Raw genomic sequence first — 16520 nt, forward strand, 5'->3', positions numbered from 1 at the left:
ATCTTCACCCCAAACCTCCCCCCTCCAAGGCTGGAACTTTCCCCCTCCCTTCCGGCTCACTCTTCATCTCCAGAAAATTCTGCCAGGGCAAATCAAGCGGTTTGTGCACATGGTTGTTGGGGGGCTGGGGGGTAGGATCAGTAGGAGAAAAGAACCAAAACCCACACCAACAGTGGATGACAGCATTGGGCCGTGGGTCTTAGTCACCAAGGAAGCAAAGCAGCTTGCTTTCTTCCCACCTCCACTCATTACACTGCTGGGAATGTTTCCACATCCATAAAACGGGGTCCCAGGGTCTGCTTTCGGGGTTACAGGGAAGCACCTTACACGTGGCAAGGTGGCTTAAAAATGGGCCTGCATCTCCGTATTTCCTTCTGCCACAAGGAAAGACAGAATGTAGGTATTTCCCTACTCAGACGCACACGTACATTCCCTACAAACTCCGGGAGGCCTAGAACAAATTCCTGCCATGTTTTACAGGGGCGTGGTGGAATAAAAGAAGTTTCCTCGCCTTGGAGCTCCTGATGCTGGGAAACTGACATCTGATCTCGCATCTGTCTTACCCCCACCCTATGGACATCTCACTCTTCCCTTGATTTTATCGCTGTTGCTGTAAAGAGTAGCCGCACGTGACTGAGCCGACAAAGGGAGACTCTCCCCCTCCATTTCCTTCCCCCTTGAGCTCCCTACCGCCTACAACAGGTTAGGTGTTCTCTTCGCATCTCTGCACGAGGAATGAGTAATGCTCCCATTCCATGGGGTGTGCAGGGAACAGGCTGACTGTAGGAAGAAGGAATGCAGGGCCCAGAGCCGGAAAGCTGGAATCTGCTTACCTTTGTGTTTTGGTTTAGGCTCCTGAACCTGCCTTTCTTTTTCTTGCCTGCAGGTCGACCCCCAGGTATGACTCAGCGCCTTCTCGCGCCTGTGTTCTTGTGTGTTGGTAAATCTCCACGCCCCTTCCGACATCCGTATCTTCAGCACATTTCTTGTTATTCCGTGGCTGCAAATTTAGTCTTGGTCTGTCTGTAACCGATACAGACTTAGACTCTCCAAACAGATCAACCATGAGGGACATATTTTTGCTGTCCTGGTCGAAAAGTTGGACCTCTCAAGCTATTCTTTGGTTTGAAATCTAAGAGGGGCTGCAACCAAGAAACCATCTTCAAGAATTTGGCCTCTGATAGATAAGACCGATGTAGGCAGTTCCTTCCTCTCTAAGAAACAGAGCTAATGGCATCTTGGGGGGACGTGAGCCTCCTATTCCTGGTGAGCCCCCGAATCCACCACAAATAGGGTGAGTCCTCTGCAACTGTACCTGCAGGCCATAGCTAGCTTCTCTTACAACCAAATTGCCACCTCTCCTGAACTGGTATTCTCCACATTGGTACAGGGTGATTTAGGAGTAAGGATGAAGGACAGATGTAGCTCCAGGAACACAGACCAGTTAAATGGATGCGGGCTCTGCCGGGCTATGGCTGCCAGGTGAAGTGTGTGTGCCTGGGGACCAAGGATGTAGCCATAGCCAACAGGTGGTACCCATAGCATGCTTCTGATCCAGGGAAGTTCCTCTAGACCTTTCCAGGGGTGCCCCAACAGGTAGACAGAGGCCAGGACAGGGGTTCTCTAAGCAGGAATTCAGAAGCCCAGGAAGAAACTGGGTAGCAAGGCAGCCACTGACACCGGTGGCCCTGCCACAGAGCTGGGTTCAGGATCTGATCTTTACTTCCAGCAGCCGGGTCATGGGAATAGAACTTCTGGAAGGGCTTTGAGGGAGGCGCCTGGGTTCAAGGAACAAATCTCCAGAGCTAGAGGAAGGAGTGGGAATTTGACCCAGGAAAAGGCACAAGACCCATCCCTAGAACTACAGGGTCAAGTCGGTGTGCAAATAGGAATGCAGTAATTGGATGCTGGGTCTCTGTGCGCTAGACCAAGAGCCTCCCGTCGTGCCACATACTCACACTTTTGCCTGCCACTGAGCAAGCCTGCTCTGGAGGATAGGGAGCCTGGACAAGGCTGCAGATGTCCAATGGAGAGAGGAGGGCAGGAGAGGAGGGAAGCAGGGGAAGTCTGGATTGTAGGAGGCCCACACTCTTCTGCACATAGTGCCTCCCCACGTGCACATGCATGTGCTTACACACACACATACCCAGAGCCACAGGACAGTGCCGGCTTTCTGGAGAAGAATCATTCCCATCATTGCTTTTGCCAGAAGGGCTCACACAACTCAGACTCCAAACCTGCTGGGGCCACTGTTGGCATCAGCAAAATCACCTTGGAGGCTGCACCCAGCCCTTGCTGCCTACGTGGGACAGTGACGGGTCTCCTGTCTCATCTTGTAGACCAGCCCTGCTCCCACCCCCTGAAAAGAAACTCCCCCTTTCTCCCTGTTGCTCCCGAAGGCAGAGCTCACAAATAATCATTTCACGCTGTGTAACCTCTCTAAATGGAATCCCCGCGCTCGATTGTATTGGGGAAAATTTATTTAGTAAGGGGTTTTTATTATGTAATATGTATGTGACATCTGGTAATGGGAACTGCATTATATTTATTGTTTTGTCTCTAAGAAAATATTGAAAGAAAAGGAAAATGATCAGAGCCTATTATTCTCCAATGAGAAGGAATTCCAGGGCTCTGCTGGGAAGACAAAATGGAGAGAAAGAAGGAGTCCAGCTCTGCAGAGCTACATAGTCCAAAGGGTCCTATAGAAGGTTCTGGAGAGAAGGGATGTCAGGGGTTCCCGAAGTAATTCAGTTTGGGGACAATTTCCTTGGATTCCACGGAAGTCTTTATAAGCAGAGAGAGAAACCCCAAACCCAGGATTCTGTGAGATTTAATGAGATAAAACCATGTACCATATTTTTTCTGCATTCATTGTGGTGTTAACATCTATATTAAATACTAGTCTGAATCTTGTGGCATTCCAAAAACCCAGGTAAGCAGTGTCTCCCTTTTCAGGGCCTGTAATGCAGTTTTGGTGAATGGAGAGAGGTCTGGAAGGTGGTGGGTCTCTTTTGGGGTCTGGGTCCATACAACCCATGGGGCTTTCTAACCATCTTCATGTTTTCCTCCAGTTCCAGCACTACCAGAAGTTGCCACCCACCTTCTTTTCTAAATTCAGAAATGCTATCGAGGGCATAAGTTCCAAAAACAGGGGCAGCCTCACTAAGCGCTACAGTCTGAGCCCTGGGACCTACGTGGCGGTCACTTCTGCCCACAGTGAAACCGTTGAGTTTTTGCTCCGAATCTTCCTGAAAATGCCAGATGGTAACAGGTACAGAAACTCTGGGCTTCTAAATGTTTGGTTTCGCTTAATTTTATAAAAACCCATGGCATCATCTTGGGAAGCAGGTACTGTGTCAGCAGGAGACATGGCACGGGCCTCGTTTGCAAGACGCTCACCGCGAAGGGTGGCGAGAAAGTGTGACCCAACAAGGAGACCATGAACAGGATGGGGCCATTGCTCAGCCGAAGTACAGAGTTACATGGGAGGACAGAGGAGAGGGACCCACCTCAGGCAAGAGGGATTGAGGAACGTCTCTTGGAGACAATGGCATTTGAGCTAGTCCGTGATAGAAAATGTATTCTGATGTTTAAAGGAAAAGGTAGTGCAGGTAGAAGAAAAAAAGCATGAGCAGAAGCAGGGACGGGGGTGAGCCTGTTGAACCTGTTGAAGTATAGGCAACATCAGCCACATGCGCAGGAAGGTTGTCCGTGGCGGTCATGGCAGTTGTCTGAAATGTGACCAGAGCGGGGGCGGGGTGCATCCAGGAGACAGTGAAATATGGGCCTGAAAGACAGAGTCCAGTGGTGGAGAGTCTTTAGTGCTAAGTCAGTGGTCAAGACTGTACACATCCTGCTGGGCACCTTAGTCCCTGTTGGTCATGAGGCAGACATCTCTGCAGTCACGGCCATCTTTTCAGCTGAGCGGGGATGGTGCCTCAGTCCAGTCTGCCAGATAGCCACTGCTCCACTGAAGTTGGAACATAAGACCAAGCTTATCTGCTGTCTCGGCAGTGGGGGTTACTGTCCGTGTGTATCCGGTTGTCCAAAGAACCATTTGCTAAACGGTTTGCAGACCTGATGATGGCTGGTCAAAAGACTGGTCACGTGGTGATGGTGCTGAGCTGTCTGCTGTCATGGCTGCCCCCTTCACATCCCTCTGTGCTGAGGGCCCTTCCCTCAGATCCTTGGTGTAAATGTCCAATGCCACCCTAGGTTGTCTTCCACTGCAGTCTTCCTTTAAATAGTGAGTCCCACTGTTTCCCTGCTTTTCTAGGAACCTGGACAGCAATTTCAACCTTATGGCACTAAAGGTGGGTATGTGAAGGTTTGGCTAGAAGGCTTCATTGGCTGCATCCTATCTCCAAGAACTTCTGTCTCCTTCTTACCTCACTGACCGATGAAAACAGACACACCATAATGAGCTAATGAGGCTCCAAGGGGCGGGGCAGAGTGGAAAAGACTGAGCCTCCAAGGTCGAGCTGGAAACTTCTTTCCACAGTCATCTTCTTTCCACAAGTTTTGGTGTTCTCATTCCCCTACAAGTTTTATCTGATTGCTGGAGGAAGCCTCTGTCTCACATCCAGGTGTGGGGAATGGCTCTCGTGCTTTCGTTGCCCTAGACAGATAGCTTCTTTCCCCACAAATTTGATATTGACTATTTTTCCTTTGATCCAGGCGAGTCTTCCGAAACATAGCTCCCAGGAAAGCATCTTCCACAAATACGCTCAACAGGTACAGTACCTAGCACGGGGACAAGTGATGGAGGGACCCCGGGCCCTTATCAGGATACAGAGAAGAAAAGTCACTTGGTGGTTCATTTTATCAGCCTCTCTCCCTGAATGTCTCCAGAACTGATCTGGCTTCCAAACACTGGAGAGAAGTGGCACCGTAGCTGGGTGACATCGGGGCTGGAAAGCAGACCTTGGTGAGGGTGGGGCTCATGCTGGGGGTGGTGGTATTTTGAAATCTTTAAACAAGTAATTGTCAATACCCCCCGAAATCTTTCCTTCTGCTCTGCCACCTTCCTTGGCATCATTCCTCCCAGGAGCTGGCCAGCTCCAGAAAGCACCAACGGTGCTTTTCCTGCCAAGCCACCTATGTGCACAGAGGATTTTCTTAATGGTTTAATAAACCGTTATAAAGAACTCCTTGACATGCCAGGATAAAAACAGCTGCCAAGGGCTCTGCACGATGGGCCTTTTGCCATTAATAGTCATGTTGGTTTGGGAAGAGCAAAGTGATAGATAGATGTGGCCATGTGTATGCTGCCAATCTTGTGCCAGGCAGAGGCCAAGGACAGGAAGGATGCCAGTCATTCAGAGGGCTAATGGGGTAACTAGGAGGCAGCTTAAAAGAGAATTATTCAGGAAGCCTGAGCCCAGAGGGAAAAACAAGGAGAAATGAAGAATGTGCCTGTCGTGAGGGGAATATGTTTCAAGGAACCGCTCAATATGGACCTCCTTGACATCAATATGGGTCCCAGGATTCAGGTCCACATCTGGGCTGATTCAGAAGACACTTCACTTGATGCAAGACAAGGTCTGCCCAGATGATCATCCCCAGTCTGGAGCTCCCAAAGCCGGGATGGCATCATATGCACTCCTTGTCCCCAATATCTGTCATTGTCCTTGGCCCGGAGAAGGTGCTCAGTCAGTCTGCGTTGAATTAAGACAGATTAGCTTCCCCAGAGCAGATGTCCAAACTAAGTTTACTGCCCAAGGCAATCAGCAGGACCTAATTAGGATACCTGAGACCAGGCTTCCTTCAGGGGCAGATGGCAAAGTCCTTGGCATGTTTCAGGCACCTGCACATCTGAAATAAATAATATAATTTGTCATATGACAAATGGTACAGATTCCCTCTAATCAGGGTTTTTCTGAACAACCACCAAATGTCTCCTCATAGAGGGCAACTGGTAGCCCAGATGGGGCCTTTGTAGGAATTAAAATAAAAGTCACAGGCAGCTTTGCGCCAAGGTGCACAGCTCAGAATTGGAATAGACTGGACCACACCCCCTTTTCACCCCCTGGCTGAGCACCCTTGAACAGGGCCCAGCTGGCATCATTCTGCACAATCTGTGAACTACCCTCAGAGGTTGTATCCTCAAAGGAAGGAAAGTTGAAAGCAAATGCTGGTGTATGCACCCACTCAGTCCTGTCTCCCGATCTCTTGTATCTGTTTAGCCTTAAGGGAATGTGATGAGGTGCTACCACTGCCATCAGTTACCTTCATCAGCCATGACAGTGGTGACGGTCCTATAACCCAGGGTCTGCCTGGGAGAAAGGAAGGACATGTTCAGCCTCTGAGCTGAATCATGCCCGTCTATCCATTTTTCCAAATGGCAAACGTACCAAATACCTAGGACGTTCCCAGTTCCATGCTAAGCTTTGGGAACACAAAGCGTCAGTCCTCAGGGATCTTATGTTGACGTGGTGGAGAGAGATGTGCAATTCTTTGGATAGTTGCTTAAGGCAGTCTTCATCTCCATTCCTATCCTCATCTCCTGGACATTTTGGTCCAGGTCAGGGAGTGTCCTAGGATGGAGAGACATGCAGAAGGAAGGAGACATGGTCCATCTCCCAAAGCTACTTGTATTCTAGGAGGTGACTCCACATAAGTCAGAGTTCCTTGCCAGCTGCTCTGCAGGTTGGGTGCCATGATTCTTTTGAGGAAAAAACTCTGTCAATAGTGGACACACAATGCTGGCTTTCCTGACATACTCCAGCCAGTTAGAGGGATGACCTGAGGCCAATTTCAAACACTGGCCACATGTTCTTCTCAGGGACGTTCCAAGGGGTCTTCCCCAGAGGACAGGCTGAGGGACTGCTTTTGCTTTCAGTGAGGTGGTGAGGCCAAGCCTGGGGACAGTGTGTCTGTGGGTCTATGCGATGTGTGTTCTTGGAAGAACCCAACAAGACCCCTTCTTTCACCTGACCCAGCCCCGCTCTGCTAAGCCACTCTGGCTCCTTCTCCCATGGGGAGCCCTCCCGGAGTGCGGATGGCACATCGCCCCTTCAGCTCTCACCAACCTGTGTGGGAGAAACGGCTGCGCACCGCGCACTCGGCTTCTCTGTGGGATCATCGTGGAAGGCGCTTCCCCACCAGACTGCTCAGTGTCCCTAGGAGAAAACTGAATGGAGTTTACAACTTCAGAAGATCAGTCTGGGAAAAGTGTCTCTCCCCTCAGCCTCCATTGCTTCCTCTTTCTTTCTTTCTTCCTTCCTTCCTTCCTTCCTTTCTTTCTTTTTTAAGATTTTATTTATTTATTTGACAGAGATCACAAGGAGGCAGAGAGGCAGGTAGGCAGAGAGAAAGAGGAGGAAGCAGGCTCCTTATCGAGCAGAAAGCCTGATGCAGGGCTCGATCCCAGAACCCTGGGGTCATGACCTGAGCTGAAGGCAGAGGCTTTAACCCACTGAGCCACCCAGGCGCCCCTACTTCCTGTTTCTAATCCAAGGAGACCCTTGTCTTTCTCTTTGCCTCAGTGGCTAGGAAGGCTCATGAGAAGTAATGTTCTCAGAGCAGCTCCTTTGCACCAAGATTCCTGGCACTTTCATCTCCTCCACGCATGCACGTACGCACATGCCCGTGCTCACACTCACACACGGAGGAGTCCTATTTTCTCTCCATCCCTTTCTGGAAGCAAATGGGAAAACACGCCTATGGGGCTGAGTGGATTCCTTCAAAACCCTTGTCCTGAGGTGTTCCCAAGTGCCAGGTGTGGTGGGGGGGAGGCAACTGCTGCTTTCAGTCCAATAACAAAGGAAGAGAGAAAGGCGAGGCGACCCACAGGTGGTGTCGAATGTCAGGGGCAATGAGCACTGCAGACATTCATGACCCAGAGCAACTGGGAAAGGCTTCATGGCAGGCTTGATGGGCACAGGGTGGGAACTGAGGGCTTGGAAGTCTGAGCGCTTCTCTAGCGTAAGGCAGGTGTGCCGCTCGGCTCCTGGGCACTGAGGGGGCTCTTCTTCCTCTCTCGTGGATCAGGAACTGAACCTGGATGCCACCCAGCTTCAGAACCTTCTCAACCAGGAGCTCCTGACAGGTAAGGTCAGACCCCACCAGCCCACTGTCCCCACCCCTCCCACTGCTGAACCAGTCCAGTGTCACCCCCGCCCCCAACATGTCCATCCTTCCTGTTCCCCAGGAACTCCGGGGCACACGTTCTCTCTGGATGAGTGCCGGAGCATCGTGGCTCTGATGGACGTATCCTTTGCTGTGCCCCCTCCCCTGTTCTGGCAGCTCTAAGGGTCCCTCTGCTCTTTGGGCTGCCCTGGGGGGGTCTCATTAGGACTTAGGAATGCTTTCGCTTTGCAGTGTTTTCTTTTCTTCAGTTCTAAGGGCTTGGCTGGCAGAAGAGCCTGGGTTCCTGCCGATTCTATGCTAACTCACTGCCTCTCCCAATCACAGCAATGGTGTCAATGGTTAGCACTTATCAAGCATCGTGGCATGCCAAGACTAGATCCATCACACGGGGAGAGAGAGAGGAGTTTGGAGAGCCTAGGCAGCCTGTTTAGTAATCCCACAGCCTGCCTGAAGTTGTGCCTGGTTTTGAAGAGTTTACAACCACCCAATCTGTGTTCTAACCTCATTCCGCAGGGCCTCCTGGCAGCACCAGTGGGGCCGATTTCCTCCCACCCCTCCCCTTACCCTGGGGGAGTCTTCCTAAAATCCCTTGTTCAATGAGCCCCAATTCAGTAAAGAGAACAACCCCCAGAACTTGGAGAAAACACCTTGGTCTATACAGTACCCCGTTAGCGCTGCCATGCCACGGCTACAGTCACAGCTGTCCGTGGGCACCAGCAGCTGGGCTGGGGATCAAACCCAGGGCTCCCGACTCCGGTCCCGATGGCCACCTCCCAGGAGCCATTTGTCCCCTGGCTGCCGCCGAGAGCCTGGCCCCCAGCTGCACCCTGGGACCTTCCCCTCAGTGGACCTACTTGGCCTCCCTGGAGTGAGATGGATCCCGGCTCCTTCACTCTTAACAAGACCCGATCGGGAATGAGGGGCCGCCGTTGTTGAACAAGAGCCCTTCTTGCTGAAATCCTAAATCAAGCCCTGTGTCTGCTGGCCCTGGTCTGGAGTCCCTGGAGGCACTGTCTGTCCCCCACAAATGAAGCAGAAGGGCCCTGCAGTCCTGCACAGCCCAGGGCAGCTCACCCCGGGGGGGATATGGTATCTGCCAGAGCCCTGCAAAGCAGACAGGTCTGCTCTGCTCTCCCTCTGCCCACCCACTGCTCCCCTCCAGCAACTTAGAGAGAGATGCTTTTCCTGGCATTAGCTCTGTATAAACCCATCCCCTTGCTATGGGGTGACCAGGGCTGGCTCTAACGGGTTCCCTCCACTCATCTGCACCCTCGTGCTGCTTCAGGGGCTGCAGGGACCCCTGTATGCTCCTCCGCATTCCCCCCTGCCTGGGGCCCCCTCCAGCCAGTGCAGGCTGTGTTCCCGGGTCTCTCTTCCCTTGGTGCACGTGATGCTGGCTCCTTTTCTCAGGGCTTCTTTCTCCTTCCAATTTTTCCATTTTCCTCTGCAAAATGAAGCTAAGCCGGGCCCCTGCAGACAAAGAGAGGGCCCGCTGGGGTGGGGCCACACCCAGGGGACAGCGGGCTGATGGCTGACCTGATGGCGCTACTAGCCGATGGCGGGACTTCTCCAGGCGCCGTGGGCGGGGCCTGCTCACTGCTGTGCACTGGCGATGTGCACATCCGCTCTTAACTCCCCGCCAGCTGAAGGTGAACGGGCGGCTTGAGCAAGACGAGTTTGCAAGGCTGTGGGACCGGCTCGTCCACTGCCAGGTACAGGCATGTTCCCTTTGTGTCCCGTTCAGCAAGTATCTACGCGGTGCCCGACCTGCAAAGTGTTGGGGGGTGCGAAAGAAGAGCTACCCAGCCCTGCCCTCAGGAGGCTTCGCATTTTGTTCGGGGAGACTGCACGCCCCACTAGAAGACAGGAGGCAATGCCTGAGCTAGTGGCAGGGTGAAGGGTGCTATAGGAGGTGGAAGGAGAGAGGGTCACCATGGATGGCAGCTAAGACCGCTGGCCAGAATTCCCTCCCCGAGTTCCCCGCTCCCAGCTCCCTGTCCCTGAGACATTCCCCCAGTGTACCTGTTCGTCTCATTCCCTTCCTGTCCACTGGCCAGACTCAACAAGATCACACATGTGGCCTGTGGCCTCAGTGTGGCTTCCCTATTGTTCTCAGGACAAGGTCTAAGCTCATCAGAGCTGTCCCTGGAGTTGGGACCCTGCCTTGGGGTCCAGGAGGCACCCTTGGACTCCTCCCACTCACTCCTTCCGCCCCAGCTGGGAGGCTCAGAGTCCAGCCAGGACCGACCCCCTTGACTGTCCAGCCTCAGGAATCTCTTCATGAGGAGGCTCACCTGCCCCCAGGCCCGGTTACATCCCCCTGAACCCACAATAATAAGGTGTTCTTGTGGGACATTTCAGGAATTATCCCCTAGTCCCTGACTTGGGGGACTCACAGGGCACTGTAATGGCTGATATGTCCCCCATCCCCCATTAGACTGCAGAGCAAGGACACCCTCATGTTCCTCTGCTTCGCCCAGTGCCTTACTTTGTGCCTCGTACACAGCAGGCACTCAAAAATGCCCAGGGAATGACCAAACTAATGAATTACTAATGAGTGAGTGATTCCCAATTGAGGTCTTTCTATATACTCACCAAAAGCCAAATAAGGCCAGAAAACATTCTTGGGCTGCTATTTCACAGTAATCGCTGCCTCCACACGCCTGGGTCGCACTCCTGCTGGGGGTATTTTGCCTTGAAACAGCTCCTGTGGGGCTGCTGAGCAGAGACCTAGACAGGGAGCCTGAGTGCAGTCGTGGGGCAGCTGCACGCTTCCTCCCCACAAGTCACCTGCCCGAGCTTCTGTCTCGCCCCGAAAGGGCAGGGCTGATCAGGGCTCAGGTGAGAAACGGGGAGAGGTCAGAAAGTCCAGGGTGCACGAAGTCACTTGCCCATGGTTGCACAGCTGATAGTCAATGCTTATTTAAAACCACTGTTTTGGTTGCAAATTCTGTGCTTTTGACCACCACCCTATGTAAAGTCTTGAGAGAGCTCTACACCTCCCAGACGCAGCAAGCGGCCACGCGTCAGGAGGCCAGTCTGGGGGATGGGGAAGGGCAGAAAGGGGGTTGGGAGAGAGGCCCACAGCCCCACAGCTCCATAGCGGGCAGCCACTGTGGTCGGCTTTACCAGGCAGTGCTCACTGCTGCCTTCCCTGGTCCTTAGAGGAGCTGCTTTGAGCTGGGTCCCCCCAAAGTTTATTGAAATGGTCTCCAGGGATGAGAAAGGGGTTTCCAGGATCTCTCCCCAGGACGTCTGCTTTAAGGTGGGTGAGAGCACTCATTTGGACTTCTTACTTCCTTTCTTGAATCAGAGAGTTTTCCAGAACATCCAGAATCACTCCGGAGTTTTCCTGAGTTTGGATCTGTGGAAGGCTGTAAGGGATGCAGGTAAAGCAGGGCCCCTCGGACCTATCATGACTGGGGCCGTGTGTGGGAGAGAGAGCACACCCCTTGCATGCCGTATGCAAGGCTGCTGCAGGGGGGCTGAGGGTCAGGAGAGAACAGAGCTCCTGTGCCCCCCGCCCCGGGCTTACACCAGCCTCTGTGGGCCTCCGGGCTCACAACTCAATCCTTGTCCTCCCCAACCTGAGTTCTCGTGTGCCGGTCAATTTTCCCAATTGCCTTTTGTCTCCAAACAGCTCTAACTGTGCTAAAATGACCCCCACATAATTGATGACTTCACATAATTGACCCCTCCCAGAGCTCGAGCTCAAGGCCTTCGAGACTCTTCCATCTCAACCTCTGAGCTGTCGGGGTTAAAGCCCTATGAGCAGGTGGATACACTGTCCTCCCAGAGGTTGGAGCTAAGTGAAATCTGTCCGCTTCAAGAAGGCCAGAGCTTTCAGTCCGAGCTTTCAATCCTCAGATGATGACAAGGATACAGCATAGGCTGCCTAAGAGCTTCAAGGTTCAGGGAGAACTTGCACTCCTGTCTTCTCACTTGATCGTCTCCACTGCTCTGTGATTAGGAGTCGTGATCTGCCCTGTCTCAGTGGGGGAAATGGATCACAAGAAGTTTAAGTCAGAAAATTGCTGCCTTCCTTGAGAAAATGTAAGCTCAGATTCCCCCAGGTAAATGCTGGAAGGAGAGACTCCACGGCTCTCCCTCCCGCGGGGCCTGAGCCTGGAGAGCAGGGAGAAACATCTCCCTGCCTTAGCACCTATCCTCCCCTTAATTCTTCCTGCCCAAGAGCAGTGGTTCTCAAACTTGAGTGAGCACCGGAACCCCCTGGAAGCTTGTTCAAGCACAGCTTGTGAAAACACCTCATCCCTCGTCCAAAACTTCTGATCCAGGAGGGCTTGGGTAGGGCTCAAGAGTCTGTAGTTCTAAGAGGTTTCTACATGAGGCCGAAGCTCTTCGTCTGGGGACCACACTTTGAGAACGCCTGGATAGCTACAGAAAAAAATGAAATTTTATAAGAGACCACACTGATGACTCCAGAATAAGAAAAGGCAGACAGATAGAAATGGCTGGGATCCAACTAAAACGCCTTCAGGGACCAAGCAGATAACTGAATGGGGCAGTGGAGGTACCGTAAGAAAAGCGGGTAATTTCTGCATATGGCGAGCTGGGGAGCGCAAGGTCTAATGGCGTTCGAATTCCTATTTTATTAATGCTGGAGAACGGGCCACCAGGCTCACCCCATTGATGGATGGTTTGGCTTGCAAGGTTCTCCTGTCCCCTGAAAGCTTATAGGCACGGCTGTTTGCCAGTTTGCTGCTGTCTGCTATGGGGTTGGTGCCTCCCAGAGCTCATAATTAGACACACCCAAAAAGAGCAAGGTGCCTGTGTCTCGCCCACCTGTGGCCACCTTCTGACTATGGTCTACTCCCAGAGGACCAGCCTCTTTCCTGCTCTGCCAACTTAGGATGGAAGCTCCCACTTCCAGGGACCGCACTTGCTCACACTAAGAGTGCTCACACCTGAGACCCACAGGCAGTCATGGGGTCAGGGAACAATGTGGTTTCACAAGATCACCGAGCGAGAGAGAGGCCTGATGGAGGCGGGGCTGGGAGCAAACGCCTGCTGTCCCGGAAGCTGCCTCTTCACATGGGAATTATCCGATGATGGTGAAGGCCAAAGTGTCCTCAAGTGTCTTGAGTCTCTGGAGTTGGTCTCTGGCCAAACTCCAGAACAATGTCACCGGGGCCCAGCAGCCATGAGGGGGGCAACTGGAGAATTAGTAAAAACACGAACTGAAGTGAACTAGCCTCTGAGCCAGACAGAATAGGGAACAGTGGTAGAAGGCCACCACCCCGAGTGGCTGCTTAGACTTTGCATGTGAGAGGACAGGACCTGCTCCAGCCTCCTGCTGCTCACTAACCCACCCCGCGGTCCAGGCTTCCTTGCAGGGATCTCCGTCAGCAACGAGCTGCTGGACCTCATGACCCTCCGGTACGGTGACAGCAGCGGCAGGGTCAGCTTCCCTAGCCTGGTCTGCCTCCTGTTGCGACTTGAAGCCATGGCAAGTAAGTGTCACCTGGGCGACATCCTGGAGACCATCATAGCGACCAAAAAATATTTTAGAGGATCAGGAATGCACCCCTGCCCCAGGCCTAGGCCAGGCCTCAGTAACAGAGTGGGCTGGAGTCTTGCATGAGGACCCCTTGCTCCATGACGCAGAGCCAACATTAGCCTGCGTAATGGTAGACCCTGTCTGCATCTCCTGCGTCTCTTCTGTACTCCTTCTGTCCAGGATAGTCCCCTATCCCAGGCTCTCATTTCTTCACCACCCTATTTAGTGCCTATTTCAGGAGCGAGGTTCATTTAACTCACTGCGTCCCCTCTCCATGTTGTTTATAGCTTAAACCTATACTATAGTCTTGCAATGAATGCGGTCTCTGCTGAAGCCAATTCATGCACAAGTGATAGATGGGGGCGGGGCAGGGGCACTTCCCCAAAGCTCCAGAAATTCTACCATGTAGGTCAGATATTTGGACACTTCTTAGCAGCCACCCCGCCCTTTATTTTTCAAGAAAACCCTATGTGAAACCTCAAGCCATAACATAGCTCAAGAGTTGTGTTTGAGGTAGAAGTGGCATCTGGCCTCATCCTAATCTTTACCCTATCGCTGGCATGGCGCACCACTGTAAATCCCACAGCTCTGAGCCAGGCAGTTAGGGAAGACTGAGAGACCAGAGCCCTGGGAGCAGAAGAGAGACGGGTGAGGCATAAACCTCCAGAGAATTCTCTGTTGGACAAGGGAGGTTCTCCAGAGGGTGCCCGTAGAATACTTTATAGGACAGGCCCACACATCCCCTCAGCCATGTGTGGAAGGGTGAATGAAGAGTGCAAGGGCACGAGAAGAGGGAGAGGCGTGTGTGGGCCGGAGCGGTCACAGAGAGCTGTCCCTCGGGGGCGGAGCTGGCTGGGAAGAGACAAGGAGGGAGAGAGAGAAAGTGCTTTACAGAGAGTCGCCATATTTGCCTTTATCTCCCTTGACCTATCCTGATTCCTCTCCTCCTCTTTAGAGACTTTCCAGAACCTCTCCAAGGATGGGAAAGGACTGTACCTGACAGAAATGGAGGTGAGGTGCCTTCCCTTCCCAGACACGGGGCACAGTCCCAGGCCACCTCTCCTCTCCTGATTCCAGGGGGCATTTTTCTCCCTGAGGATATTGGCTGGTCTGTCAAAGGCTGGCCAAGCTGCCGGCCCCGCTGCCTCCAATTACTGCCTTTATATATTACGGGCTGCCAAGGCTGCTTTAGGATCTTGGCAGACAGATTTTATTTTTTTCCAATAGCTTAATAAAGCAGAGGATTATGTGGGCGTCATAAATCCAAGAGGGAACTGAGGAGCACCTGCTGAGCTCACTGTGCATTAAACTTACTCCCCGTGAGCTTTAGAGAGAGCCTCCTGGCCTAGCCAGCTGGTCGACCTCAGCTATCCCTCTCACTGCCTAGCTCCTCAGGGAGTAGCAAAAGATAGGTTTCGATGGGGGCTTGGGACCCCCTGCTGGGTTGGAATTAGCTGGAAAGTTTTGATGAGACTAGACTGAGGTCTTTCAAGGAAGGGGGTACCATTTGCCCTGCTCTGTATTAAGCAAACAAGTTTTAAGCTATGTCATAATGATGATGTTTATTTCTCAGTGGATGAACCTGGTCATGTACAACTGAAGCGAGGAGTAGAGAAGACCCCAGAGTCCAGGTAAGACATGGCAGCTCTAGAATCGTTTCCTTCTAGCACAACTCCTTGTGTCCTCTAGGAACTGCACACAAGACTCTTGCCTTGAGAGGGGCCTGCCTAGAGATTTCAGAGCCCTCATCTGTGCGAGCCAAGGCTCAACTGCTCAGGGCCCCTGAATTTCAAGGCCAATGGTGCAAGCTTCATCCAAACCATGGATGGAATGACCAGGGGACACTGATGAAAGAGTGTGGCCCGAAAGTCATGAGTGAGGGATTTAGAACTCTTATTTATTAATTCATTTATTTTTTAAATTAAACTATGATTGACATTTAATAATGTATTCATTTTAGGTATACAATATAATGATCGGATAGATGTATATATTATGGAGTGATTACCACAAAAGGCTTAGGAAACATCCATCACACACAGTTACACATTTTTTCCCTTGGTGATGAGAACTTTTGTAATTTACTCTCTCAGTAACTTTCAAATACATATACAATACAGTATTGTTAACTATAGCCATAGTGTGGTCTATTCTATCCCCAGGACTTAATTATCTTATAACTGGAAGTTTGTACCTTTGGACCATCTTCCCTGCTTTGGCCCACCATCCCCCCCCTCTACTCCCGGCAACCATCAGTCTGTTCTCTGTATCTCTGAGTTTTGTTTTGTTTTTGGATTCCACATAGAAGTAAGATCATACAGTATTTTTCTTTCTCTGATTTACTTCACTTTACTTAATGCCCTCAGGGGCCCTCCATGTTGTCACAAATGGCAAGGATGTCCTTTTCTATGGCTTAGTAATATTCCTTCATATATAAAATACGTTTTCATTATCCATCCGTTTACTGATGGACATGTAGGTTCTTTCCTTGTCTTGGCTATTGTAAGTAATGAACATGGGACACACATATCTTTTTGAGTCAGTGCTTTTGTTTCTTTCAATAAATACCCAGAAGTAGTTTTTGGATCATATGGTAGTTCTACTGTTAATATTTTGAAGAAACTTCGTATTACTTTCCAGAGTGGCTGCACCAGTTTATATTCCCACCAACAGTGCACAAAGGGTCCCTTTTCTTCACCTCCTCACCAACACATGCTATCTCTTGTCTTTTCTAAAATGGCCATTCTAACAGGTGTGAGGTGGTATCTCATGGTGGCTTGGATTTGTACTTCCATGATGACTAATGATGTTCCACACCTTTTCATATACCTGTGAGCCATTTGTATGCATTCTTCGGAAAAAATGCCTATCAGTCTTAGTTGATTATTTTTCTTTTGTCACTTCTGCTTTA

General features: G+C 51.4%; 1 protein-coding gene across 2 annotated transcripts in view; it reads left to right on the forward strand.

Moving 5' to 3' along the window:
• Positions 1–16520, forward strand: part of CAPN13 (calpain 13) — an 80246-nt gene that overhangs the window by 54555 nt on the left and 9171 nt on the right. For both annotated transcript variants that reach the window (XM_059188698.1, XM_059188699.1), the window contains exons 12-22: positions 887–898; positions 3072–3271; positions 4277–4313; positions 4678–4734; positions 7993–8050; positions 8153–8211; positions 9735–9803; positions 11405–11480; positions 13434–13562; positions 14565–14620; positions 15183–15240. In XM_059188698.1, coding sequence (XP_059044681.1) covers positions 887–898; positions 3072–3271; positions 4277–4313; positions 4678–4734; positions 7993–8050; positions 8153–8211; positions 9735–9803; positions 11405–11480; positions 13434–13562; positions 14565–14620; positions 15183–15209 — 780 coding nt within the window. In that variant the 3' untranslated portion in view covers positions 15210–15240. The remainder of the gene's footprint in view (positions 1–886; positions 899–3071; positions 3272–4276; positions 4314–4677; positions 4735–7992; positions 8051–8152; positions 8212–9734; positions 9804–11404; positions 11481–13433; positions 13563–14564; positions 14621–15182; positions 15241–16520) is intronic.

This window comes from Mustela lutreola, chromosome 9, assembly GCF_030435805.1.
Source record: "Mustela lutreola isolate mMusLut2 chromosome 9, mMusLut2.pri, whole genome shotgun sequence".
In the NCBI taxonomy this organism is placed as follows: Eukaryota; Metazoa; Chordata; class Mammalia; order Carnivora; family Mustelidae; genus Mustela; species Mustela lutreola.